Raw genomic sequence first — 27,008 nt, 5'->3', positions numbered from 1 at the left:
CCTCAGAACTAACCACTAGCGCCTACGCGCGGCTACGTATCCCGGCAACGGGGGCGGGACGAAGAGAGGACCCGCCTCCTGATTGGCCAATCTTCGGCTTCTGCCCCTGGAAACACCAAACAGAAAGAGAATAACCTGTTCTCGCGAGATTGGAGATCTAATTTTTGTTGTCGGAGTGTCTCCAGTCTTTTTCTGAAACAAACAGAAAACGGCGACTTGAGTAGGAAAGTACGTTTTGGCTGAAAACCTTAGTATTTATAATCAAAGTCACCTTTCTGATTGTGTGCCTGACCTGCATTTACTCCTAGCGAGTTTTATTATATCGCTATGTCACCTCGTATGTGACATGATGTGTGTTATCGTGTAATAGACTTTTTAATAACTGTTTTTAGTTACTTGTGTTAGGCAGCGTTATACTATCTTTTTACTTCTTATTAGAGGTAGTTATCCTTCCTGTTAGGTCTGCGCAATGTACACATTACATTAAGTATAGATGTGTTTCTGGTGACATCTATTCCTCGTTAAAGATAGGAAACTTCCAATCTTTAAACTTCCTTTCAAAGTTATTTTGATCCAAGTTTGTGAAGGATGAATTAAATGGACAGTGGTCTTAAAAATAACTATCTTAGAATCAATGTGTAAAGAAACACCATGTAGGGGTGCCTGGGTGGCTCAGTCGGTTGGGCATCCGACTTTGGCTCGGGTCACGATCCCATGGCTTGTGAGTTCGAGCCCCAGGTCGGGCTCTCTGCTGATAGCTCGGAGCCTGGAGCCTCCTTTGGATTCTGTGTCTCATTCTCTGTCTGCCCCTCCCCTGCTTCTGCTCTGTCTCTCTATGTCTCTCAAAAATAAAGGTAAAAAAAAATTAAAAAAATAAAGAAACACAATGTAAAAAAAATAAAAAAACAAAAAAACTACTTCATCTCAAATCCCACATCTCTAATAAAGTAACTTGGAGTTTTCTTCCATTCTTTCTATGTAGAGAAAGCTTAAATGTGCTTGCAACTATAATCATAACGTACGTACGTATTGGACTTTCAACGTTTTTCACATTTCCAACTTGCATACATTATTTATAAACTAGATTTATTTCTGAATGTGCCTGCCTTCAAGTAGTTTAAAATGAATGCAACAAAATGAAATGTCACGTGGCTGAATTATCACTTCAAGTTCGTAAAATGTTTTTATGTAATTCTCCCATTTGAGCCCAACAAATTTGTAGTGTCCTTTAGTGACTATACAGGAGGACTCCACATAACAAATTTTACTAACTGGACTTTACTGTTAGTTCCCCATATTTTTGCCTCTCCATAATTTGCTGCTTCTAAAGACTTAAAGTCCTTTTCTTCAGTAAATATTGTTCCTTTGTTAACTTGTGCTGTAAGTCCAGACTCTAGCCACCTCTTTGAGTACTCATTTCTGAGTTTCTCCCTTGCATATATGAGATATGTATGTTAATAAATTTTTCTCTTATTAACCTCTTTTGTTGCAACGCCCCGCGCAAAGCCTACAAAGGTAGAAAGAAAAAAGATTGTTTCCTTCCCTACAACCTCTGCCGAACTACTCGGTACACAGAATTGTCTGAATCAACTGACATTATGGAGATTTTTTCCCTGAGTGCCTTCAGACACATGGAAGGAGGACGCAGCATTTGTCATTTGTATGCAGATGTGACAGTTGAGATAAATGTTTTAAATCTGAGAATTGCTTAACACGTAAGATATTTTAATTTTTTAGAGTACCGAGAACCCAGCTTAGTATTAGGATTTAAGGCAAACGACTGTTTACAACTTGGTCCCAAACTCTGTCGTTTTAATTAAAAAACAATGTTTAACTTCCAAAAGTCTCAGGCGATTCCACAGAAGTTCTGGAAAAGTCGCAAAAGGGTTACCCTGACAAAACGTTCAGAACGATTTCTCTCAACCACAAGGGAGCGCGCAGCTCCTGAAATCAAATCTTAAAATATCCGGATTCGGCGCGCCTGCGATTCCCGCCCCACTGCGCGTGGCATTGTGGGATTTGTAGTCCCAGCGCGCATCTCGTACTACAATAAACTGTTCAGCCAGGACTCGGCAAGGACGCGGGCTCGAAAAGGATCCGGATTGGGGCAATCGGGCCCAACGGCCGGGCCCTGTTATCTCTTCCTCGGCGGATCGTCCAGGGCGCGGGAAGGAAACGAGCTTCAGCTCGGCCTTGCCCTCAGCAGTCGGGACGCACACGCTTTGCGTCATGGCGGGCTGAGACAGATGATGAATTCCGGTGTACATGTCAGGGTTGCTGTGTCACTCGGCCCGTTCGGCGTTTCCCTTCCCCGTCGCCCTTCCGCACCGGCTCTAGGGCTCTTCCGGTCCTCAGCCGCCCCTCACCTGCAGGCCCCTCGCCCGCTGCGCTCCGGCGCACTCCTGGCCTCTTCTGCGGACTGATCTCGCGCGGTGCCTGGGCCCCGGGTGCCGGACCGACAAGGGCCATGGCGAGCGGTGCCGCCAGGTACCGGCTGAGTTGCTCGCTCCCAGGCCACGAGCTGGATGTGCGGGGCCTGGTATGCAGCCTCTATCCGCCGGGGGCCTTTGTGTCCGTGTCCCGAGACCGCACCACCCGTCTCTGGGTCCCAGACAGGTGAGCGCTGCGAGTCCGTCTGTCCCCGCCTGTCCCCACCACCCACCCCTGGCAGTGTTGCAAGCTTCCTATTGCTGGTGGGACGAGAGGGCCCCTCCCCTGCTGTATCCTGTACTGTTCCCGGCCTTGCCTCCGGTCCGCGCTCCCTCACAGTTCTGAGAGCACTGGCACTCTGGGCGCACAGGGTTAGGAAACCTGTGAGATTTAGGTGGAAAGAGCACCGCTTTAGGATTACAGAGACATACATTCTTGTCCTAATTTTACCACTTAACGAGTGGGTGACCTTGGACGAAGCTCTTATCTTTTGGGCGATGATTTGCCATGTTTCTTTCAGATTTGAAAATTTACTGATGCCAGGTGCACCCCCCCCATTAGACATTGTGAAAACATCTGACATGTAATTGAAGTAAATCCTCTTCTTTCCCTAGAATGTGCTCTGTAATCTTCCCTCAAATTTAATTTTTGATAATTGCGTTGCAGAAAGTTGCATTTGGCACGTCTCCTTGTCCAAATAAGTTTCTTAGTCTGGGGTCTGTGGTGGGCTCGGATGGAGGGGATGAAAGTTTCAATATGTTTTATGGATGTGTGAGGATGTGCTGTTTTCTTGAAAGAAAGTCCATTGCCTTCAAAAGGTTGTCAGGTTAACCAAAAAGAGAAATTAAGAAACTGAAGGTTAAGCTCCAGTCCAAATCAAGTTCAAGGGGTCGGTCCTGATTTGGCTGGTTGTAACAGGAAATTTATGACCTGAAAGACAGATTTCAGTTCAGAAAGAGAAAATTTGAGGTGATCTACTTTGTTACGTAGTAACTCTCCCATTAATATAGGTTTCACTCAGAGTTTGGGTAGCCATGCATAAATTCAGATGTTAACTCTTGGTTGAGTCTCTACTATTTGTTTAGATCCTGAAGAAAAAGAAATCAAAAACAAGTTCCCTCTTCTTACGGAGCTTTCTTACAGTCTGGGAGGGCTCATGGATCAGAAAAAAAAGTAAATAAATAATTGTTCATTGGCATGTGTACTGTGAAAAAAACAAGTATAGAATTGAATGGAGAGATGTTAAAGAAGGAAGCCTCTCTGATGAGGGTTTCAGTTTTGTTCGGTTTATTAAAGCTGACACCAAGATGGACCTAGTCATGGGAGCAAGGAATGAGAAGAGTTGAAATGAAAGAGATCTGTAGATGGTAGGAGGATCAAGCATAGACACCCTGGATTAAGAAAGAGGCAAGTTCCTGTGTGCGGGAGGGAATGAGCTGTGAGGTCAGGAGCCAGAAGTTGCCTGGAGCCACATGCTATGGTAAGAGTTCTAGAAAGAGTGTAAGTAGAAGCCTTCAATGCGTTTCAGGCAGGGAGCAGCATGGTTTGATTGACCTGTTGAGAAATACTGCTAGCTGCTGGTGGAGATTAGATTGCAAAGGGATAAATGTGGAAGTAGATCTGTTTGGAGGCTTTTGTTGTAGTGCAGCCAGTACATGATGGTAGACAGACTAGGAACGTTATAGAGCAAACTCCTATATTGAATTGGACGAGATAATCTCTGAAGGTCTCTTTTAATTCTAAGATTCTGTGATATTCCGAACCACTTAGTAACACTAATACATAAATTTATGTGTATTTGAGTGTAATTACTGATTAAGCTTGTCTCTTTAAAATTGAGTTCAGTAGAAGCACGTACCCAGCAGGATATAAACATTGCAGTCAGAAGTAACTAAAGGATGGCTGCTGTAATAGTTGAGTCTTGTCATTAAACTTTACGTGTTTTGTAGGACTGCGCTAGGTCCTAGAGTTTTTGCATTCATCAGAACTTCAGGGATTGGAGGCTGAAGTCATCTATTTGAAAAGTGTTGTGCTTTTTTCTTTTTAACTCATGTTGTGTTTTTGGTTTTGTTTTCAAAATCATTCATGAATTTATTCAGCTAACACTGATTGAGAGCCAGCGTTGTGTCACACACAGGAATAGATAGTGGGTAATTATGAAGTAAGACTGTTTTACCTCTCATTTCCAACTGTTCAGAGTAGGGTATTTTATAGTCCCTGGGTGATGAGTCTCTTCTACATCCCAACTGAAGTGTCTAACGTACCCTTAATGTTATAAAAGTGTCCTCAAGGCTGACATCCTGACAATTTGTATGTCATTTTGTATTTGTATGACAATTTGTATGTCAAATTGTATGACAATTTGTATGGTATATTAATAAATGTAATGAAGTGCTGTAAATGTTTGTAGCCAGATAGGACATGAAAATTGTTTTCCCATGTACATTGTTGATAGAATTCTGGATCAAGGTGGTTAGTGTACAGATGGATTGGGGATGATGGAATTTAATTTAGTTTTAGGGAAGCAAAATAGTTCTCTTCCAAGGTGCACTAAACCAGATACCTTGTCTTTCACAAAAGCCCACTGAAAACCCAGAGGCTCTCTCAGCCTTCTGAAGACCTTTCAGAATGGAGACATTATTCTTTGATTGTACATTGAACTGTACCAGTCAACATGTGATTGTTTCAGACTGCTTCAGGCCTCCCTAAGCCCACTTCAAGTTAAACTGGATTTCTCATCTGTCGTGGACTATTGTTTTACCTTTGGAAAACTACCCACATTTGAAAGATGCAACTTCACATTTAATGTGATGTGTTAACTCTTGCCTGTCCATGCCAAGGGTTAAATGATTTCTCCCTCCTGTAAACACTCAGCACTTTGTGTCCAAAGTCAATAGTTCCATGGAGTTTGTTAAGAAATCAGAGACATTCCCTTCCCAACCCCCATTTCCTTTTCTTGGAGTTAAAATTGTTATCTCTTTTAACTGCCTATTTTTGTGTGTTCCTTCCATGTGTATGTATAAAGTGCTTTATTGCTATTTTTATTTTTTTAATATTTTAGGCATTTTCTGTTCTTGCTGCAGAATATTGGACTTTAGCTCTCCTCCAGCTTATGCATCTTTTCTATGCTCCGCCCCTTATAGTTGAACTTAATTTAGATGAAATCAGTATAATTTTTAAGTTTTTGTTTACTTATTTAATTGAGAGCGAGAGTGCGCACAGCATGTATGGGCAGGGGAGGAGCAAAGAGAGAATTCCAGGCAGGCTCCATGCCTTATATGGGACTTGAACTCACAGAACATTTGACCTGAGCTGAAACCAAGAGTCCGCAGCTTAATGGATTGTGCCACCCAGACACCCCTAGACAAAATCAGTATTTTATGACTGCACAGGCTCTACTTACATTGCTGTGGAATAAACTATGATAACTCTTCCTCAACAGTTTTATGATCTCCCTGTAGCTAATGAGTATCCTGTTTGGGGCTTTCATTCACTTCATTTTTTATGTATTTCTCACAAATTCAACTTCATATTCTTTGCTAGTTGTCTAAATCTCTTCTCAAGACCTGTAGACATACTGGATATTTTACAGTTTCATCTTCCTGGGGGTGAAAACTTTCTGACCTGGTCTGTCTGCCCCTGGGGCACACAGATCCTGAGATCTCCCTTCATTGTGTTCTTCACAGTTTCTTCTTTTGGGCCTCTTGTGTTGGATCTGTTATCTGTATCATTTTACTTTCTTAGTTTTCTTCCTTGATGCCTTTTTGGAGCATATCCTCCAGGAGCTTCCTGAAATACAGTACACTGATGATAAATGTATTAAGATAGTGAAAGTCTGAAAATGATTTTATTCTGCCTTGCTACTTGAAAATTAATTTAAATGTTTGTAGCACTGTAATTCCCAAATAATTTTCCTTCAGAATTAAGAAGCTATTGCTCCATTGTATTCTAGCCTCCAATGTGTATTTTTTTTTAATGTTTACTTTTTTTTATTTGAGAGAGCACCAGCAGGTGAGGGGGGGAGGGGCAAATGGAGAGGAAGAGAGAGAATCCCAAGCAGGAGCCCACCAACACAGGTCTCGGTCCCACAATCCTGGGATCATGTCCTGAGTCAGACATTCAACTGACTGAGCCACCCAGGCGCCCCAGTCTTTACTGTTAAATTTGACAAGTCTGAAGCCATTCTGTTTCTTGAGCTATTATTTTTTTTCTCTCTGGAAGGCAGTCTGTATTTAGGCACCCCTAAAAAGTTTTAAAAAACACACAACAAAATAAAGTGGACAAGTTAAAAAAAAGCTACTGCCAAATACCTTCCTTTGAAGATTTTTCATATGATTCATCTTGCAACTGATTCTGAAGATTTTCAATAGTGTTCCTTTTCCTAATTCCTACCTTTCTTGGTCCCCATTTCTAGAGGTACATAGTGCTACTAATATTCTTCAGCTTTTTAGGGATTCATTGGTAGATTGGTCCTCTACTTTCCCTGATGCCTACTTAGAACTCAGTTTTCTCAGGGTGTCTGGGTGGCTGAGTTGGTTACATGTCCGACTCTTGGTTTCAGTTTAGGTCATGATCTCAGGGTTGGTGAGTTCAAGCCCTGCATCAGGCTCAGTGCGGACAGCAAGGAACCTCCTTGGGATTCTCTCTCCCTCTCTCTCTGCCCCTCCCCTGCTATTGCACTCTTTCTCTCAAAATAAATAAATAAACATTAAAAAAACCCCTCAATTTTCTCAGGTATTCTATATCCTTTATTATTTTTCAATCAGCTTTGAATGTTCAAAGTTGTGTTCCTGTTTCTTTTTCTTCTTATTCTCCCTGGCCTTGTGGGTTTATGCCTTTCTTCGAAATGTATATGGATGTGTGTTTATCTTGAAGTCTTATCTCTTCGTGTGCACTTGTCCTGTCTCCTTCTACTACATTGCAAACTTTTTAATTTAGCTTGAATCGGGGATATAATTCTCTCAGGAGTTAACTTACTGCCTTCCACATAGTACATTGCAATGTGTTGTTTGACTTGTTATATAAGGCAGTGATGCTGAGTGATGTGTGTAACAAATTGATAATCTTTCTAAACACAAGGCAGTTATTAGTATGCTGTGTCCCTAGAGCATTCATTTATATATCCCTGTATTCCATTAGTTTGCATATTGAGAATGATTGGTACTCTAGCGATTTAGATATATATGCTCTACTAATGGGTATTAAGTTAGTGTTTCATAGTATGAAAATATCCTCACTGTGTTTGAGACTTATTGATAGTGTACTTCATTATCTTAATTGTATGAATGTTTCACTTCACCAGGGATTTCTGAGGGTAACAGTCACAGATGAATAGAAATGAAGACGGAGCATGAGAAAAAGCCACTTGCGATACTTGTTTCCCTCCCTTTCCTTCCTTATTCTTTCTGTTAATTAATATACTCTTAGCAATGAAACGCTAATTAAACTTCTTCTAATCTGATGTGAATCTCAATAGTAGCTAATAAAATTAGATATTTAATATTTAAGTTAAAATAATAGATTCTTGGGGCACCTGGCTGGGTCACTCAGGAGAGCATGCGACTCTTGATCTCAGGGTTGCGAGTTTGTGTGTAGAAATTACTTAAAAACCAAACAAAACAAAACCAATGGATTGTTAAGGTAGCAGACACTCTAACGTTCAACCCGTATACTAAAAGAAAATGAGTACTTTGATACTCATGTCCTATGGTAAGTCAGGGGACAAATGTGTATCTTATTCATTACAATGTCTTTCCAGTCCTAACAGGGGCTTTACAGAAATGCACTGTATGAGTGGCCACTCCAATTTTGTATCTTGTGTATGCATCATACCTTCAAGTGATATGTACCCTCATGGACTAATTGCCACTGGAGGAAATGACCACAATATTTGTATTTTCTCACTGGAAAGTCCAGCACCACTTTATATACTAAAAGGTCACAAAAATACTGGTGAGTATAATGCTTTGATTTTTTTCTATTTGAAGAAGTTTCATCCTTTTGAAAATAAAATTCATATATCTGCATTCCATACTATTAATTATGTTTGTTTTACCTATGGCTATGACTTGATAGTGAAAACCTTTTAGGATCATCATTGTTCTGTAAATTCTATTCCAGAGTTACTGTTATCATCAGTAAAGGTTGACATGCTTATATATGTAAATAATACAGTGTTCTGTTATAAAAGGAAGAAGCTGTATAATTTTAATACACCTTGTGGTTTTCGTTTTCAACTATTTTGTGCAAGGAATTAATTTACTCAGGAAGACTAAGAGTATTTTTTCATCTTATGGTTGTTATATCTGTATTTATGCAGTAAATTGAAGACCCAGAACAAATGTGTTTAGGACCTTGGTATCATAACCGAAGAGTATTTAATACTTGTTAATATTGTTTTCTATGGTTTACGTATATTTCTGATTATTTGATATTCCTGGATTTGTGTGTGGTTTAATAGCTCTTTATTATAAAATGATATGCTTAATCAATGCAGTGTGTATACCTATTTTTTTATGTATCTGGATCTGTAAGCAAGTAGTATGCCCCATAAACACTTGAAAATTCCTTTGAAAAATTTTGTAAAATGAATTGTGTATATATATGTGAAATCTTTAATCCTGAGTGATACAGACTTTTTTTTTAACTTCATTGAGGAAGTCTTGAAATGTATACAATGGTAGAGATACAGTATTTTGTAATGAGTTATGGATAAATATATATATTTAAAGGAATGACGATCTTTTCCACCGGTGTATTTACATAGCTTTATCAACACATGGCCTATCTTCTTTCATCTCCCCAGTCTTTTACAATGTTATTTTAAAGGAAATTTCCAATATACTGTTTCATTTGTAAATACTTTAATATGTAACTCTAAAACAGGGTTTGGCAAACTTTTCTGTAAAGGGCCAGATAGTAAATATTTTAGGCTTTGCAGGCCATCTGGTCACTTTTACAACTATTCAAGTCTGCCGATGTAAAGAAAAGTAGCCATTGACAATAAAATGAATGAGCCTATCTGTATTTCAATAAACAGCTATTTATGGACACTGAAATTTGAATGTCAAAATTTTCACATATCAGCAAATATCTTTTAATTTTTCCCCCCAATTACTTAAAAATGTAAAAACAATTCTTAGTTTGTGCAGTATACAAAAACAGGTGGCCCACAGGCCATAGTTTGCTGATCCCTCTAAAAGATATATTTTTTTTAATCATCATTACACCTAAAACAAAACAAAACCTAATTGCTTATTATCAAATATCTGATGAAGGTTCAAATTATACCCAATTGTTTCTTAAATGTTTTTTTACAGTTTGCTTGAACTGTGACCCAGCTAAGGTCCGTATGTCTTTTAATGTATGGGTTTCTTTCCCCCTTTCCCCCCCACCTCCCTATTTGAAACCAGCTTATTTAACCTGTAGGATTTCCTACTGCCTGAACTTTGCTGATTAAACCCTCATTGTTTCCCTTAACATGTTCCTCAATCCCCTATATGTCTTAGGAGGTATTAGTCAGATCTAGAAACTTAATCAGATTCAGGCTCAAGTTCTTGGCAAGTACCTGTTATAGGTAGTATTGTGTACTTTCTGTTGTAGCACATTAAGAAGCACTTAATAACTCTTTGTGATGTAAATTAGTGGGTTCAAATGTTGATCACTTATTCATTATAAAATTACTAGCTGTCTTGTATGTAATGGTTTTTAGCATGTAGTGATGAGCACACACAGATCCAGTATTTCATTAAGATTTGAAAAATCATTATACTCCAACTCTACCTTTTTTTTTTTTTGCCTTTAATAGCTAGCATTTTTTTACTATATAATTTTCTGACATTGCTTTTTTTTTCCCCCCTGTCAATTCGTTGGTTACGTGTGAGACTTTTGTACAGGGAAGATAGGATAAATGCTTGCCATGTCTCTCTCCTCTCCTACCTCTTTTACCAAGTTTCAGAATGAGTTAGCTTCCTGTTTCTTTTTCATTCTCAAATTGTCCCATATTTGGCCATATTGGAAACCTCTTTAAATTGGCCCCTGTGGCCTTTTGATAAGACCTTTAGCAGTTTTCTTTGCTTTTGGTACTATAGAATGTTACAGGTTCACTTTATGTATACCTTGCTCTAGACCTGGAATCAGCTATTTCTCCAAGAAGCCCCTTGTTTTTTGCTTTTGTTTTAGTGGGAAATAATAACTGGAAACCTGAGTTTTGGTTGTAATGGTGCTCAACAGGATTTTTTAACTTAATGTTGCTTTATAATTCTATAAAACATAAATAGTTTCAAAGGAAAAACAACTCACCAAGATATATTCAAAGAAGTCTAGATTCATTCCATATTGGCTTCTTGCACAGTCCCTTTCCTTATATTTATTAACTTTGTTCTTTTTAAAAATAATAGAGCAGATATGGATGTAGATTTATATTGCCCCTTTCTTAGGTAAAAGGTAACATACTGTATGCAATTTTCTGCCCTTCCTATTTTTGCTTGATAACATTACCACTTTGGAGATCTCTTTATTATACTATATAGAAGCCTTCTCCATCCGTGTTTACGATGGCATTATAATTCATTGTTTAGCTAGCTGTACTATGACTATTCTAGCTTATTTAGCGAGTCCCCTATTGATAGACATCTGAGTTTTCAATCTTTTGCTAGTACAGATAGTACCATAATAAATGGCTCCGTGCCTCTGTCATTTTGTTAGTTTGGAAATGTCATTTAGGCATAATACTCATTTCTGGATCAAAAGGTAAATGGATATGTAATTTTGTTAGGTATTTCTGAGTCGCTTGATTAAGTGTTGTAACTTGTTTTTGCATTTCAAGCAGCAACATGAGTCCCTGTTTCCCTTACCAATGGTGTATGTTGTCAGATTTTTAGATTGTTGCCAAAATAATAAATGAAAAGTGATGTTTTAGTATAGGGGAAATTTGCATCTCTGTTATTACAGAGGGGGACATCTTCATAGAAGGAAGGGATTTTTACCCTTTTTTTCCTGTGAACTATATTAAAAATTGCCCATTTAATATTGGGTTACTGGCCATTTTTGAAGCCCTTGATTAGAGTTATTAACCCTTTCATACAAATTACAAATTTTTTCCCATTTTGTTAACTTTTTTTACTTTGCACATTTTTTTTTTGTAATGCAAAAGTCAATTTTTATATAATCTTATTTGTCTTGATCTTTTAAGGTATCATATGATCTCATAGAAATCTATGTAAAAATACTGCTTCAATTTTGGAGGGTATTTTTTCTGCCTGATTCATTTCTACTTTGTTATAAGGTAATCTTTTGTTATTTTGTTAGTTTCCTTGGTGGTTTAGAGGCCAAATGTCATGTGCTTTTTTTTTTTTCCTGGCATACCATACATACCATGTTAGTGAGTATAGCTGAAAAAATTAATGATTGACATTCTTATGTCATTTTTGTTCAGCTTTCTGGACCGTTTTATTTTCTAAATAGTAAAGTGGTACTATTCTTTAGTTGATATTATACATATAACACTTCCCCATTTCATTATAACTTGCGATTCTAGGTAATTTTATGTTGCATTATTTGGTATCGTGGGCTTTTTTCCCCTACCTATTCAAAGCTAAATGCTTCCTTATGCTTATTGAAAGAGATTTATTTTTTTTATTCATTATTTCTGCCTGATCTTGAAAGAAATTAAAAAAAAAGAAATTTTCTGTGCTTTCTGAAACGTTTCTCTTGAATTATATGTTACACTGATCTCTGAGAGAATATGAAGAGCTTTCCCAATTACAACTATCAAGGAGAAACATTTAAAACAAGAAAATTGGAATTGGTAGCTAAATCTCCTTATGAGAGAACCTCCTGTACCCAAAGATTTAAAAACTGGAACTTATTTTCTAAATCCAGCTTGATTCGCTCTTATCCATTAGGAAATATGGTGTAAGTTTTTGGAGGTAAGTTGTTATTATCTGGAAAATGAGGTTATCCAAAAGAAAAAATTTTTCACAAATTAACCATATCCTGAAAACTTAGGGTTTTCTGTTTTTGGACTTATACATGAATAATTTATTAATTAATATAAGCATCAAATGTTGAATTTACTGCCTTTTTGAGCATTTGAGTTTAAAGAACAACTGATGATACATAACCTTTTTTTTTTTAATGTTTATTTATTTTTGAGAGGGAGGGAGACAAAGTGCAGGTGGGAGAGGGGCAGAGAGAGAGGGAGACACAGAATCTGAAGCAGGCTCCAGGCTCTGAGCTGTCAGCACAGAGCCCGTCCGTGGGGCTCAAACTCACCAACCGTAGATCATGATCTGAGCGGAAGTTGGACACTTAACTGACTGAGCCACCCAGGCGCCCCATGATACATAAGCTTTAAGTTGATTTTTAAAAATTTATAATAATTTGAAAAGCAACTTTTCATATGAATGGAAAAAATTCAGTTTGACTTCTGTATTCAAATACAGTAATTGTATTTTTATTTGTGTAGTAATCTCTTTCAATCTTTGTCCCTATGACTAAGAATGGGTAATAGATCCACAGAAGATATTTTCTATTCTGATTGCCAAGACTATTTCCTGACTAGTTTTTTTTTTTTTCATTTTAAAGATTAAAATCGTTTCATTTCTCTGAACTTTAGTTTCCTCATCTGTTAAATAGGAATAACAATAGCGTTTAGTTCCTGGAGTTCTTGTGGAGTGTAATGCACTTTTTACAGTGTCTGGCACATGGTAAGGACCCTGTATCTCCTAGTTATTATTGCCAAAGGTTTCTGCTTCTTTGCAGAAGCCCAACACCAGCACCTGTTCACAGCTTTATATTTTACATACTAATTTTCTCTTCCTTTTGCCCTACTTTATTTTCCACTTATTTTTAATTTTTACCTTATTATTATGTATATACTTATGAAAATCACAATTTTTTCTGGAACAGAGTAGGTAACAAAATTTGGGGAATGTTTGTTTGAATATAGTCAATGCATATGTAGTTTTTAAATTATATTCTTATCTAGGAAAAAAATTTTTCCTAAAGTTAATGGCCCCTTTTTTTCCATTTCCATAATTTTCTGAATAACTGTAGCTGATATTTTACAAGTGTTGCAGGAAGTCTCCTAAATGCCTATTACATTTTTTAAATATTCTAACATAATGAGTGAGAACAGGTTACGGTATAGTAACAAACACTTCCCTGATCTCAGTGGCATGACACAAAAGTCCTTCTCACTCACCGTACATAGTCATCATGGATTAGTGAGGGGAATCTGCTCATCAGAGTCTCTCAGGGACCCAGGCTGATGGGGGCTTTCTCTCTACCTGTGCTGCAGTGGTTGGTTGCAGCAGTGACAGGGCAATGTGATTAATAATGCACTGACTGTTAAAAGCATATACCTGAAAGTGTCAGCCACCATTCAGACTCTTGACTAATGCATGGATCATTTGGCTGTGCCTAATGTCATGCACTAAAAGGGCGAGCCACCAACCACAGTCTACCTCTGGTTATCAGTTATTCAGCTTGCTCTCCCTTGTGCAGGCAGAACATACCCACTTCTCTCTCCATGTCAGACAAGCCAAAGTTACACTTGGAACCACAAGCCCAAAGTTAAGAATCCCTGGGTGACAGGTGGTATTTTAAACATCAGGGAGGTGATGCTCAGGTGTTCCGACATCAAGTCCCAATATAGTTCTTAAAGTCAGAGGTGTGTGGGCTACAAACATACGTTCCCTGTCATCCATTCACCCAGTATACAGTTGTGGAGCTGTAGGGTAATCAGAGCAAACACCGCCATTCAGGAGAAGGAACAGTGCAAGACAATGGTTCCTAATATGTAGTCATTCTGACATCTAGACGGGTGTCTGTTTTCAAGGACCTGCCTGCTCGGAGAGTGGAGAGATTTTTGTGATCTGTTCCCGTTGGTCTCTAAAAGGGGTTTCCCCAGTACATTATTCTTCGTAGCTCCACTTTGGCCCTCTGGCATACTCTTTCCTTTCTGTTACTCTCCTTGGTCACCTTGATATATACCCTCCTTGGAGACTAAGCAATATTCTCAGCTCTCCTTCTGCCTATGGGAGTTGGGTGCACAGGGTCATTTTTGTCTTGAAAGGTCATAGACTTTATATTTTTAGTTCTTGGCAATGCAACTCTCTTGGTAGTCTTATTACTTATTTGATTCCAGTCAGACCTCTGTGTCAGTAGCCATACCCTCAACTGTAGACTGGATTTGCTGTATTTCTCCCCCTCTCTCCTTTCCTCTTTTCCTACCTGCGTTTTTAGATTTTACTACTGAAGCTTTGAGCCTATCCGACCTCAGTGGGAAAGCTGCATGCTCAGATTCTTTTCCCTGAGCCATTTGCCCAGTTGAAGGCATTTATTTTCATGGTTAACAACCTAATTTGCTTTGCTTTGAATATACTTAAAATCCATTTAGACAGGGAGTTTGGTTGGCTCACTTGGTTGAGTGCCTGACTTCGGCTCAGGTTATGATCTCGCATTTGTGGGTTTGAACCCTGCGTTGGGCCCTGTACTGACAGCTCAGAGCCTGGAGCCTGCTTCCGAGTCTATATCTCCCTCTCTCTGCCCCTCCCCTGCTCATGCTCTTGTCTCTGTCTCTCAAAAAATAAAATAAAGATGTTTAAAGAAAATAAAGAAATTTTGGCACTGTCCCTGCTAGCCACGTTTTTTATTTGTCCCTGTTGCATGACTGAGTTTCAGTTGTCCTTTGCAGCTAAAACACCTTCTCAGGTTCATATTTTATCATTTGGGGTTGGGAAGCAATTGGCTTCAGTTTCTGAACTCCATTCCTTCTTGACAACCAGCCACTTCTTTATCTCATTGCATTCTTTTATTTATTTATTTATGTATTTATTTATTTATGTAGAGAGCATGTGTGTGTATGTGTGCGTGCGTGTATGCATGTACACACATGAGCAAGAGAGAGGGAGAAAGAGGATCCCAAGCAGGCTCCACATTTTCAGCACAGAACCTGATGCGGGGCTCAATCCCACAAACTGTAAGATCATGATCTGAGCCGAGTTCAAGAGTCGGACGCTGACTGAGCCACCCAGGTGCCCCTCATTCTGTTCTTTTCGTACTTAGTCAGATGTAGCTGATAGTAACTGACAGCTTATCATTGCAGTACCATTTTCCATCCTCTTTCTTTAGAGCTACAAGTTTATTATGTCTTCGATTTTTGCCGGCTGCAGTTTTACAAAATGTTCCACTGCATAAGGATTACCAAACTTCCATTCTCTGTTACAATGTCCTCTCCACCAGCTGCCCATTAAGCTAATGCCATTTTTAGATTTTTGTTTTAGCAGTGTCTCATTTGTGCTACCGATTTTTGAATCAGGTAGGCTAGTTGACATTGTGGTAACAGACAACTCCAGAATTTCAGGAGTTTGGCACAATAAAAGTTTGCTTTGCTTCTTACAGATCTAGTGCAGTACAGCAGGGGGCTCTGCTCCTCATAATCACTCAGGGATCTGGGATGACAGAGGTTTCATCTCATGTGCTTTCAGAGACAGTGGAGCAGTGGGAGGGAACATGGCTTAACTATGCACCTGTCCTTAAAGCTTCTTCTGTTAAATAACATTTCCCTCATTTTTCAATGCCAGAACAAGTCATGTGGCTTGCCTAAAGCCAAAAGAACTGGGGAAGTTCAATATTACCATTTGTTGAGAAGATAAAGAGCAGAAAATATTTGATGAATATCACTAATGGCTACCATGCACACCACAATATTTACCTGTTCCATGTTTTTCCTGGAAACTTTCCTCTTCAAGTCTACTGTTGGATTAATGCTCTGGGCTGATGTTAACACTGGATTCCCCTTTGACAATAGATTTCCTAGAGAGAATTCCCATATTTTTGTCATTCTTTTTTTTTTTTAACGTTCATTTATTTTTGAGACACACAAAGACACAGCATGAGCGGGGGAGGGAGACACAGAATCGGAAGCAGGCTCCAGGCTCTGAGCTGTCACCACAAAGTCCAACGCAGGGCTCAAACTCGTCAACCACGAGATCATGACCGGAGTGGAAGTCAGATGCTCAACAGACTGAGCTACCCCTGTGCCCCTATTTTTGTCCTTCTTAACTTACTTTTTCATTTTGGTGTATTAAGCTTCTTAAGAAAGCTGTTACAGGGACTAAATGTATTTTATATTTGTATATTAGAAAATGTCTTTATCCTTACATTTGATTGTTAATTTGGGTGGATATAAAATCCTGTATTAAAACCATTTAATCTCTGAATTTTGAAGGCATTTCTCTATTGCCTTTTAGTGTATTGTGTTAACTGAAAAGTTTGATGCTGTTCTCATTTCCCATCTTCTCTGTGGGACACGTGCCTGGTCCTTGTAAGCTTTTAGGATCTTCTCTATTTCTGATGTTAGAAAATATTTCACAGTGCATCTCTGTCTCTGCTTTTGAAAGTGACTTTCATTTGGCTCTTTTGTGGGTTCATTCAATCCAGACATTCATGTTCTTCACTTTTGGGAATGTTTCTTGTACTATTCTTTGTCTTATCTGTCCTGCCCCCCCCCCCATTTTTTTTCTTTCTGGAATCCCTATTTGTTGGATATTGAACATTGTGAAATTATTTTCTAACTTTTTAAACTTTTTTATTTTTTGAGTCTGTCTCTTTGGTCTAATTCTCAGGAGAGACTTTTTTTTTCTAGTGCTATTTGATTTTGGTTTGATTCTTCTACTTTTAGTTTTTATTTTTCTTGTTCTCTCAATAGGCCTTCTTATGTAATATCTTACCTATTTGCAAATATTATGTGACTATTAAAGTTTTATGGGGTTTTTGTTTGTTTGTTTGTTTGTTTGTTTTTTGGCTTCCTGAAATTAGGTTTGTTTCTTCTGGCCTGCCTAACCCTTTGCCTTTTATTTTTGTGTTGCTTTGTTTGGATTTTTCTCTTTCCCTTTGGAGACTTTTATAAAATGGTTGTTGATATTAAACTGGCTGCTCATATTTAAGAATAAGGTATAAAGAAGTTGAAAATTTTTTAGCTAATGTACATGAAGCTTGGTGATTGGTGGGCTTCATTAGAAGGTGATCTGGAGGTGGTCTGACCTTTTAGGTGGGAAACCCTCTCACATTTCCTTATCTGAAGTTCTTTAGCATTATTAAGACTTCTAGAGCAGAATTTTCCTCCCTCTTGCCTGGGCAGTGGGGAATATATGCCTGTCTGCTGGTATTGTGGGAGAAAGGAACGACGTAACTACCACATTTCAGGATGTAGATTTTCCATTTATTTCCCTTGTGTTTCACAGGGCTTCTTATTCCAGACTTTTATTTTACCTAACTGCCTGAATCTGTAAACTGTGCTTCAGTTCCTCCAGAGAATAAACCTCCCATTGCCTGCAGCTGGTGAGGATGTACTTTCCTGACACTGGAGGCTGCTAGGAGAGATCTAGCATTTCAAGTTCTCTGCCTAGCTCCATTCTCCATCGAACCTAGTGGCTGGACATTGAGTCTCATAAGAGTTCCTTGGGGGAGTCGCTCAATTCTTAGCTCTCTCTGTGGGTGTTTAACTTATAACCTCCTTCATTTTGCTATGTCAGTGACAGTGTTTTCTGTCTTCTTTGTCCTTGTAGATTAATACCATTATAGCTTTACTGTGAACAATCTGCCATTTTTAATCAGAACTGTATCTTTTTGAGGGTGCCTGGCTGGCTCAGTCTGTTAAGCATTCAACTCTTGATATCAAGCTCAGATCATGATCTCATTGTTTGAGAGTTGTAGCCCCACAACAGGCTCTGGGCTGGTGGTGCAGAGCCTGCTTGGGATTCTGTGTCTCCTTCTCTCTGCCCTTCCCCTGCTTGTGTGTATACATGCGTTCTCTCTCTCTCTCTCTCTCAAAATAAATAAACTTTTAAAAAAAAGGAACTCTGTCTTTTTTGTTTCTGTGTTTTTAAATAATTCTTCACATGTTTAATTTTTAGCTTGCATGATTTTACATTAAGATAATAAGATATTTAATTACCTATTCTGTTATTGTTGAACATTTAGCTGAACTCTACTGGGTTTTTTCTTCTTTTTTTTTTTTTTGTCATTTTAACTAAATATCTATATAAACAGCATTTCAAAATCACTTGCATTATCTTTCTATTTAGTTTTTTATAACCAGAAGGCATTGTGCAATCCATTTGATCCTGCTCCCTCACTTTACAGATAAGGAATGTGAGTTATCCCATGGTCAGACAATTCCTAAGTGGCACAGCTAGGCCTTGCACCCAGGCATTCTGGCTTAGCATCCGTGCTCTTGACCATTGCACTCTACATCTCCATGGAATTAACCCTTAGCTGGCCAAGTTACTGTTAGTTCACAAAGTGTTTTTAAAATTGCAATGCTTTAATAACTAGCAAGGTCGAACATTTTTCTATATGACGATGTGTTAACTAATGCCTTATTTCCCTTTAGTTTGTAGTCTTTCATCTGGAAAATTTGGGACATTACTTAGTGGCTCATGGGATACCACTGCTAAAGTGTGGCTGAATGACAAGTGCATGATGACCTTACAGGTACAGTAGTAGTTCTGTGTGAATGTTCTAGATAATAATTAAATATGATCATTCTGTGGCAACTTAATTTAATTCCCATTTAACTCACAGGGTCATACAGCTGCAGTATGGGCGGTAAAGATCTTACCTGAACAGGGCTTAATGTTAACTGGATCAGCAGACAAGACTATTAAGCTGTGGAAAGCTGGAAGATGCGAGAGGACTTTTTCAGGTAAGATCGGAGTAGACAACTTTTATAATAAATCTCTTCATATTCACTCAGATGGTGTTTTCTCAAAAGTTTAGAAGCTTGAAAATGGTATTCAAAAACCATCAGTGTATACTATAGAACATTGGGGTAAATGTAACTTTCTGACAATATTTAAAATCTTTTTAAAAGATATAATGAAACTTCTCATAAAACATCCAGATGTGGACTAATACATGGCCACTTGAACTTATAACATGGTTTGCAATTGTTTTTGGCTGTCATTTTAACAAGTTTAGCCTGAAACTTCCAAGCATAAGCCTGGTGACTTGATGGTGGCTCAGTATTGTTAACTTTATATATGGAGGAAAGCATCATGAGTATTTTATGAATACTGAAGTACATTATTTAGTAATAACAAATTTAAACATATGTTGTGGTTTTAGGGGGGTAGTCTTTTTGAACCTTACCTATTAAATAGCTCCTACACTGAGGCATGTGCTAATACTACTATTGATGATTTATTTGTGGTGCACTTAAATTTTTTTTAAGTTGTGTTCATTTAAGTAATATCTACATCTAACATAGGACTTCAACTCCTGACCCACAATCCAGAGTCACATGTTGTTTGTCTGACTGAGCCAGCCAGGCACCCCTTTGGTATAAATTTTTACGTTGTTTTTCTTCTCTTGTATTTTCTCTTTTGAAGTTGATCACTACTCCGGATAATACTGCAAAAGTCCCTTATGAAGATAAAACTATTTGTAGATGGACGAGTTATAACTAAGCATCCCTATGTTACATACAATATATGTTATCAAGTTGTCATTAATCCTTGATAGCTAATCTAAATCAGCAAATACTGAGCATGGGAAATTTTTTAAGTTTTTGTTTATTTGAGAGAGAGCAGGTACATGTGCACTTGAGGGAGGGAAGAAAGAGAGAGAGAGAGAGAGAGAGAGAGAAAGAGAGAGAGAATCCCAAGCAGGCTCCACGCTGTCAGCTCAGAGCCCAATGCGGAGCTCAGTCACACAAACCATAGATCGTGACCTGAGCCAAAATCAAGAGGAGGTTGCTTAGGCAACTGAGCCACTCAGGCACCCCAAGCATGGGAAATTCTTTGATTCCTGATCTCCTTTATTAGAGAATATTCTGTCCTTGAAAAAAAATGTAGTATCTTCTGTACTGCCTCAAGTAATATTGAAAGAAATTGAATTTTATGAAGGTTTAAAAAACATTTTACATCCTTTGATTAATGGAATATAGATGTTTTTCCAAGTACATAATTAAGAATATAATATAAGAAGTTTATTCCATAAAATCTTTCCTTTAAAAAACAAATCATTGAGGGGCGCCTGGGTGGCTCAGTCGGTTGAGTATCTGAATTCAGTTCAGGTCATGATCTCGCAGTCTGTGAGTTCAAGCCCCGCATCGGGCTCTATGCTGACAGCTCGGAGCCTGGAGCCTGCTTCGGATTCTGTGTCTCCCTCTCTCTCTGCCCCTCCCCCGCTCATGCTCTGTCTCTCTCTCTCTGTCAAAAATAAATAAAACATTAAAAAAAATTAAAAAAAAATCATTGAGACTCCTGTGTGGCTCAGTCAGTTGAGTATCCAACTCTTGATTTCAGCTCACAACCTGAATAAATAAAAATGAAAAATCAATCATTAATATTTACTGTATAATTTCAATGCCTGCATTTGTATATATTATGAACTGTTTCTATTAACAAAGCAGGGATGTTTGGTTTTATATTTGTTTTTTGGTTAAATCAGAGGGGAGAAGTTAGGATTTGTTGAATCAAAACAACCAGGATTATGAGGCAGGAAACATGAATCTTGTAGCTTTTCCATTAGTTGTGTGGTCCCAGATAAATTAATCTCTCTCAGCATATTCTAAAGTTTACTTTTTATGATGGTTTTTATTTCAAATTCTTAAATAACTGATCTTTTATAATTTAACTTCTCTTCATTTTTTTTTTGTTGTTTTGGGATTTTATTTTTAAAGATTTTTTTTTTTAAGATTTTATTTTTTATTTTTTAAAATTTACATCCAAATTAGTTAGTGTATAGTGCAACAATGATTTCAGGAGTAGATTCCTTAGTGCCACTTACCCATTTAGCCCATCCCCCCTCCCACAACCCCTCCAGTAACCCTCAGTTTGTTCTCCATATTTATGAGTCTCTTCTGTTTTGTCCCCCGCCCTGTTTTTATATTCTTTTTGTTTCCCTTTCCTTATGTTCATCTGTTTTGTCTCTTAAAGTCCTCATATGAGTGAAGTCATATGATTTGTGTCTTTGACTAATTTCACTTAGCATAATACCCTCCAGTTCCATCCATGTAGTTGCAAATGGCAAGATTTCATTCTTTTTGATTGCCAAGTAATACTCCATTATATGTATATATATATACCACATCTTCTTTATCCATTCATCCATCGATGGACATTTGGGCTCTTTCCATACTTTGGCTATTGTGGATAGTGCTGCTATAAACATGGGGTGCATGTGTCTCTTCAAAACAGCGCATCTGTATCCCGTGGATAAATCCCTAGTAGTGCAATTGCTGGGTCGTAGGATAGTTCTATTTTTAGTTTTTTGAGGAACCTCCATACTGTTTTCCAGAGTGGCTGCACCAGCTTGCATTCTCATTAACTTCTCTTAATTTTTTTAGTACTTTACAAATACTAGTCACAGTTTTATGTGGTAAGAAATTTAGAGGCCATAACTTTTTGTCATATTTGAATATTTTATATGCTATGATGCTTACCAATTATTGTTATTGAGGATGAAAAATTGAAAATGAATTGCCAGGTAAAAATGAAGAAGTGTTGGGATTAGAATCTTATTTCTGGAGAGTTGTAGAAAATAATTTGGTGAAGATAGTGTAAAATAACTTCCAAAGACCGGTAATAAAAAATATTGCCAAATCTGAAATACAAAGTTTGGTTACCAGGCTTTTCTACAGAAAAAAAATGAATTGCTCTGCCTTGCAAATCAGTTATTACTATTCACTGATATGTTTTATTTATTTGTTTATTTAGGGAGGACACAAGTGAGCCAGGGACAGAGAGAGAGAGGGAGAGAGAGAGAGAGAAGTGGGGCTCATGTTTTACTTGAAGCGGGGCTTATGCTCACCTGAAGCAGGGCTCAAGCTCATCTGAAGGGGGTCTTGAGCTCACCCAATTTGGGACTCAAACTGTGAGATCGTGACCTGAGCTGAAGTCAGATGCTTAACAACTGAGCCACCCAGGCACCCTGATGTGTTTTATAATGTTAATTAAATACATAGATCCATCAGTCAAATCATCCATCTTATTGGTTCATATTATTTTTCTTTTCATATAGGGCATGAAGACTGTGTACGAGGTTTAGCAATTTTGAGTGAAACAGAATTTCTTTCCTGTGCAAATGATGCTAGTATTAGAAGGTGGCAAATCACTGGCGAGTGTCTTGAAGTATATTATGGACATACCAACTATATTTATAGCATATCTGTTTTTCCAAATTGTAAAGGTAAGATTAGCATATATCATGTATTTAAAATTCTGTATTGAACCTTGTTCCGTCCCATTCTTGAGGTGGGGGTAGGAGGGCTCATTACCGAAATCAGTTTACTAACTGTACTTGAATAATTTAGTAGCTATGTTTCATAAGGATCTTCTTGTAAAGGAAGAAATTGTGTGATCATCTTTATATCAATTCACACTTGATGGTTAATGTCAAATAGTTTTGGGTATTTGAGGAAACACTTTGTATAATTTATTGGTGCAAAGTGCATAATATGTAAGGTGTGAAATGTAGAAAATATGATTTTTGAAGTTTTTGTGGTATAAGTAACAAATAAATAAAATGTAAAACTATAATTTTAAAATATTTTGGGTTTAAAAAAGTCATTATGCCTCCCTAGAAAGGTGATATTTATAAATGTACTTAATTTTATTAGTTCAAACTAGTTTTTCCTATATTCATTGATTTTAGATTTTGTGACAACGGCAGAAGACAGATCTCTGAGAATCTGGAAACGTGGGGAATGTGCCCAGACAATCCGACTTCCAGCTCAGTCTATATGGTGCTGCTGTGTTCTAGCCAATGGTGACATTGTGGTTGGTGCGAGGTATTTATATTCTAGTCAGTCAATAAATATCATGTGTCTAGGCCTTTGGTAGGTGTTAAGAGTGCACTGAGATAAGCCATAAGGAACTTTAGGTGAATTGGGAGACATTTCAGTACATTTCTGTACTGAAAAAACAGCATTAGGCATAAGAGCTTTTATACATTAATGGTACATGATACAGTACAAAAGTATTGCTCTGCCAATTGTGCAGTCAGAACGTCGAATGCAAAAGAAACTGGAGAAGGTAGAGATTAGTGTGGGAAACCTTTATGAAGAAGAGGAAATTTGAATTGAATGTTGAAAAATAATGAGAAAGAAGGGAAATGAGAATTTCTGTCATAAAAAAACAACAACAACAGTGTAAGTAAAGGTGTGGCAGGACCAGGAAAGTGATTTGTGGGGCAGATGAAGGAAAGTGGTGGAAGACTCATGCTAGGGAATAGTGGGGGATACTGGTAAGGTGGTAAAGGCAGTAGGGTGGAGCATAACCGTGGACAGCCTTGAATGCCAGGTATCTTTTAGAGTCCGTGCTTGGAGTAAAGGGTTGTAGCTACTGAAGTGACATGAATAGAGCATAACCTGTGAATTATTAACTATGTAGGTTGGATTTAACTAGTGGTGATGGCAGGAAAGCAACTTGGAAAGCAGTTCCGGTAGTAGGGGTGTGATGTTATGAAATACTGTCCCCACGGTGCCAATGGACAAGAGGCCAAAATATTAGATATTGCAAAGGAAAGATTGTCAAAAGGAGGATAAAAGAAAACTGTAAAGCTTCAAGCTTTTGGTGATTGCATTAATATAATGGGGGAAGTGGGAGAATTGGTTAGGTGCAGAAGATGACAACCTCAGTTTTAGATTTCTGAGGTCCGAGTGGTGATGAACCACCCTCGAGCCGGTGGATCTGGCATGGAAGGCAGAAAAGAAAGAAAGGAAACCTCTAAGGGGTGGTGAGTCTAATAAAGCGGAGGTAGTTTACATTTTGGCTGGGTCAAGGGTTGATTTGTTGATTTAATTATTTTCCCCCTAAGCATATTTAAAGTTAAAGAAAATAAACAATTTGAAAGGGTAAAGTTCCTGTCAGTCAAAGGTTACATAAGAAACAAAGTTCTCTGTAGAACGGGGCAGGATTAGTGCATTTGAAGGTGGCCAACTTGCCTCTTACCCAAGAATTTAGAAATGGTGGAAGTGAAGTCATGTGCCAAGACTAGAGGTTGGGATTGCCATCTAGTCTAAGGTGAGGCTTTTTTTTCATGAGTGGGATTACATTGCTGGTTAAGGGCATAGGAAACACAGACTGTGTTTCCCAAATGAACAGATACTGAGCATCTGCTATTTTCTAAGCTTTATGTTGGTTATTTGAGCCCTTTGTAAATAAAATAACCCACTACCCTTCTTTATACTCTTGTATCTATGTAATATTGACTTAAATTGTATGTTATAGCTCCAGATTTTTATGATGGTAAATATCTAACTTGGAATTCAAAATTGTGTTAGATACATATTTCTCTGTCTTTTCTCAGTGACTTTTCCCTTAAATAATCTTTTTCTACCCTGTAGATGGCTTTAGAAAGCAGCATAGGATAGTGTGTGAAGTCAGCAGAGTGCTCTCTCTACTCAGCCATAAATACATAGTAATGTTTCTCATATTCACAAATACAGATTATTTTTGCTTTGGATCATTCAGGTGGGATAATGTTAATACAATATGGCAGTGACTTCAGATCACTTTGTTTTTCCTTATAGTGATGGTATTATTAGAGTGTTTACCGAATCAGAGGATCGGACAGCAAGTGCTGAGGAAATCAAGGCTTTTGAAAAAGAACTCTCTCAGGCAACCATTGATTCTAAAACCGGTGATTTAGGGGACATTAATGCTGAGCAGCTTCCTGGGAGGGAACATCTGAATGAACCTGGTAAATATTTCAGTGTATATAGTAGTAAAAAATACTACCCTGTTTGCCTTTGGGAATAATTAGAATGATAAGAAAAACAAGTTTGTTTTGCTAGTCATTAAGTGTTATTCTCATTGCCAGATAGGGATTTTTTAGAACTTTTACACTTAACCACTATGAGAAACCATATTCTTGCTTCTTTCTGTGTCACATTTTGAGCTTAACTCCTTAAAGAAGAATCTTCATTTTTGTTTTAAATCCATCTCCTGATACCTAGCTCGTATATAATGGGTACACAAAAGTCACTTCTTTAATACCTTTTGGTTGATTGGGTTCCCTGAGACACACTGTATAGACTAAAAATAAAAATGAGTTCAAAGAAAGCAGTGTCTCCTTAATGAGTTGGGGATCATTTGAGTTTAAACCAGAGGACAGTAGTTATTTCAAATGAAATCTTGTGTTTGATATATCCCTGATCCATTATATCATTGGTTCTTAGAACCTGGTACATGGACCCCTGGGAATATTGAGATTCCTTCAGGATGTCCTTAAGGTCCAACTAATTTAATAATACTAAGTTGTTATTTGACTTTTCCACTATGTTAACATGGTCTGTGTTAACTTATGGTCCAAAAGCAATGCTGGGTAAAACAAACAAACAAACAAACAAACAAACACAGGCTTCTTAGTACACAAATCAAGGCAGTGACACCAGACTGTTCTGGTAGTTATTGTGCTCTTCACTGGCATGCAGTTGTAGTTAAAAAAAAATGAAAACCATTTGCCCATAAAAATGTGCTTGAGGAAGCATTAACAATTAATTTACTACCTCTCGAGGCTTTATTACATGTCTGTTTTAATATTCTGGTTGACAAAATGTCAACACATAAAGTACTCCCGAGTACCATGGTGTCTCTGGGATAAGTACAAACATTCATTTGCATTGCGGGCTGAACTTTTCATGGAGTGCCATATTTATTCATAGAAGTAACTATGGTTATTTAAGCTTGGGTTTAGGCAAGACTTTTTTTGAAAATTAGTAAAATGACCATGTCACTTTAAGGAAAACAGCTGACAGTATTTATTGCTAAAGATAAAATTCAAAACTCTCAAATGAATATTGAAATTTTGGAAAATTTGTATTTATTACCAGGAGCTTGTAAGATAGACCAGTGCATTTTAGTATTTAATAGAGCCTGAAAAATGCACTGATGGTTGCAGATTCTAAATTGTAACCTTTAAAGACCTACTACTTTGTAGAATATTCACATTTTTCTGAAAAAGCTGTTAAACTAGTCTTTTCTTTTTCAACTATGTTATCTGTGTAAGGTTGGATTTTCTTTATATACTTCAAATAGAACAACAGATTACAACAGATTGAATGCAGAGGCAGGTATGATAATCCAGCTGTCTTCTATTAAGAGAGACAATAAAGATTTATAAATACAAAACAATGTCAGTCTTCTCAGTAAGTTTCTAAAGCTACTCTTATTTTTCATATTATTTATTCAATATGTAATAGATCTATTGTTTTCCATTAAGTGAATTTTTTTTACTCTTTATTTTTAATTTCAAATCCAATAAGTCAATTCATATAACCTACATAAAAATAGTCATGAGTAACTTTCATGACTATTGTAAGGAGATCTTAAAATCAGAAGTTTGAGAACTAATGTATCGTATTGTCATGTTTTTAATATTCTTACAATTCTTTGCAAAAATGTAGTCTTTTTGTCACTGTATACACACACACACACACACACACACACACACATATTCAGTAAGTATTTCCTAAGTGCCCAATGTGTGCCAGGCATTGTTCTAAGCTTTGGGGAATACAGCAAATATAAAAGGTTACAAATATCTCTGTTCTTACAAATTTA

At 37.6% G+C, this 27,008-nt stretch overlaps 1 protein-coding gene across 3 annotated transcripts in view; it reads left to right on the top strand.

The window, feature by feature from the left end:
* Positions 1-2,252: 2,252 nt before the first annotated feature.
* Positions 2,253-27,008, top strand: part of PLAA (phospholipase A2 activating protein) — a 41,803-nt gene continuing 17,047 nt past the window's right edge. For all 3 annotated transcript variants that reach the window (XM_040481405.1, XM_040481404.1, XM_040481403.1), the window contains exons 1-7: positions 2,253-2,616; positions 8,189-8,382; positions 18,833-18,933; positions 19,024-19,144; positions 22,465-22,632; positions 23,098-23,233; positions 24,977-25,146. In XM_040481405.1, the coding sequence (XP_040337339.1) occupies positions 2,468-2,616; positions 8,189-8,382; positions 18,833-18,933; positions 19,024-19,144; positions 22,465-22,632; positions 23,098-23,233; positions 24,977-25,146 (1,039 nt within the window). In that variant the 5' untranslated portion in view covers positions 2,253-2,467. The remainder of the gene's footprint in view (positions 2,617-8,188; positions 8,383-18,832; positions 18,934-19,023; positions 19,145-22,464; positions 22,633-23,097; positions 23,234-24,976; positions 25,147-27,008) is intronic.

Source organism: Herpailurus yagouaroundi, unplaced genomic scaffold (genome assembly GCF_014898765.1).
Source record: "Herpailurus yagouaroundi ecotype Mexico unplaced genomic scaffold, PumYag 160, whole genome shotgun sequence".
In the NCBI taxonomy this organism is placed as follows: Eukaryota; Metazoa; Chordata; class Mammalia; order Carnivora; family Felidae; genus Herpailurus; species Herpailurus yagouaroundi.
This window is presented reverse-complemented; position numbering and strand designations above follow the sequence as displayed.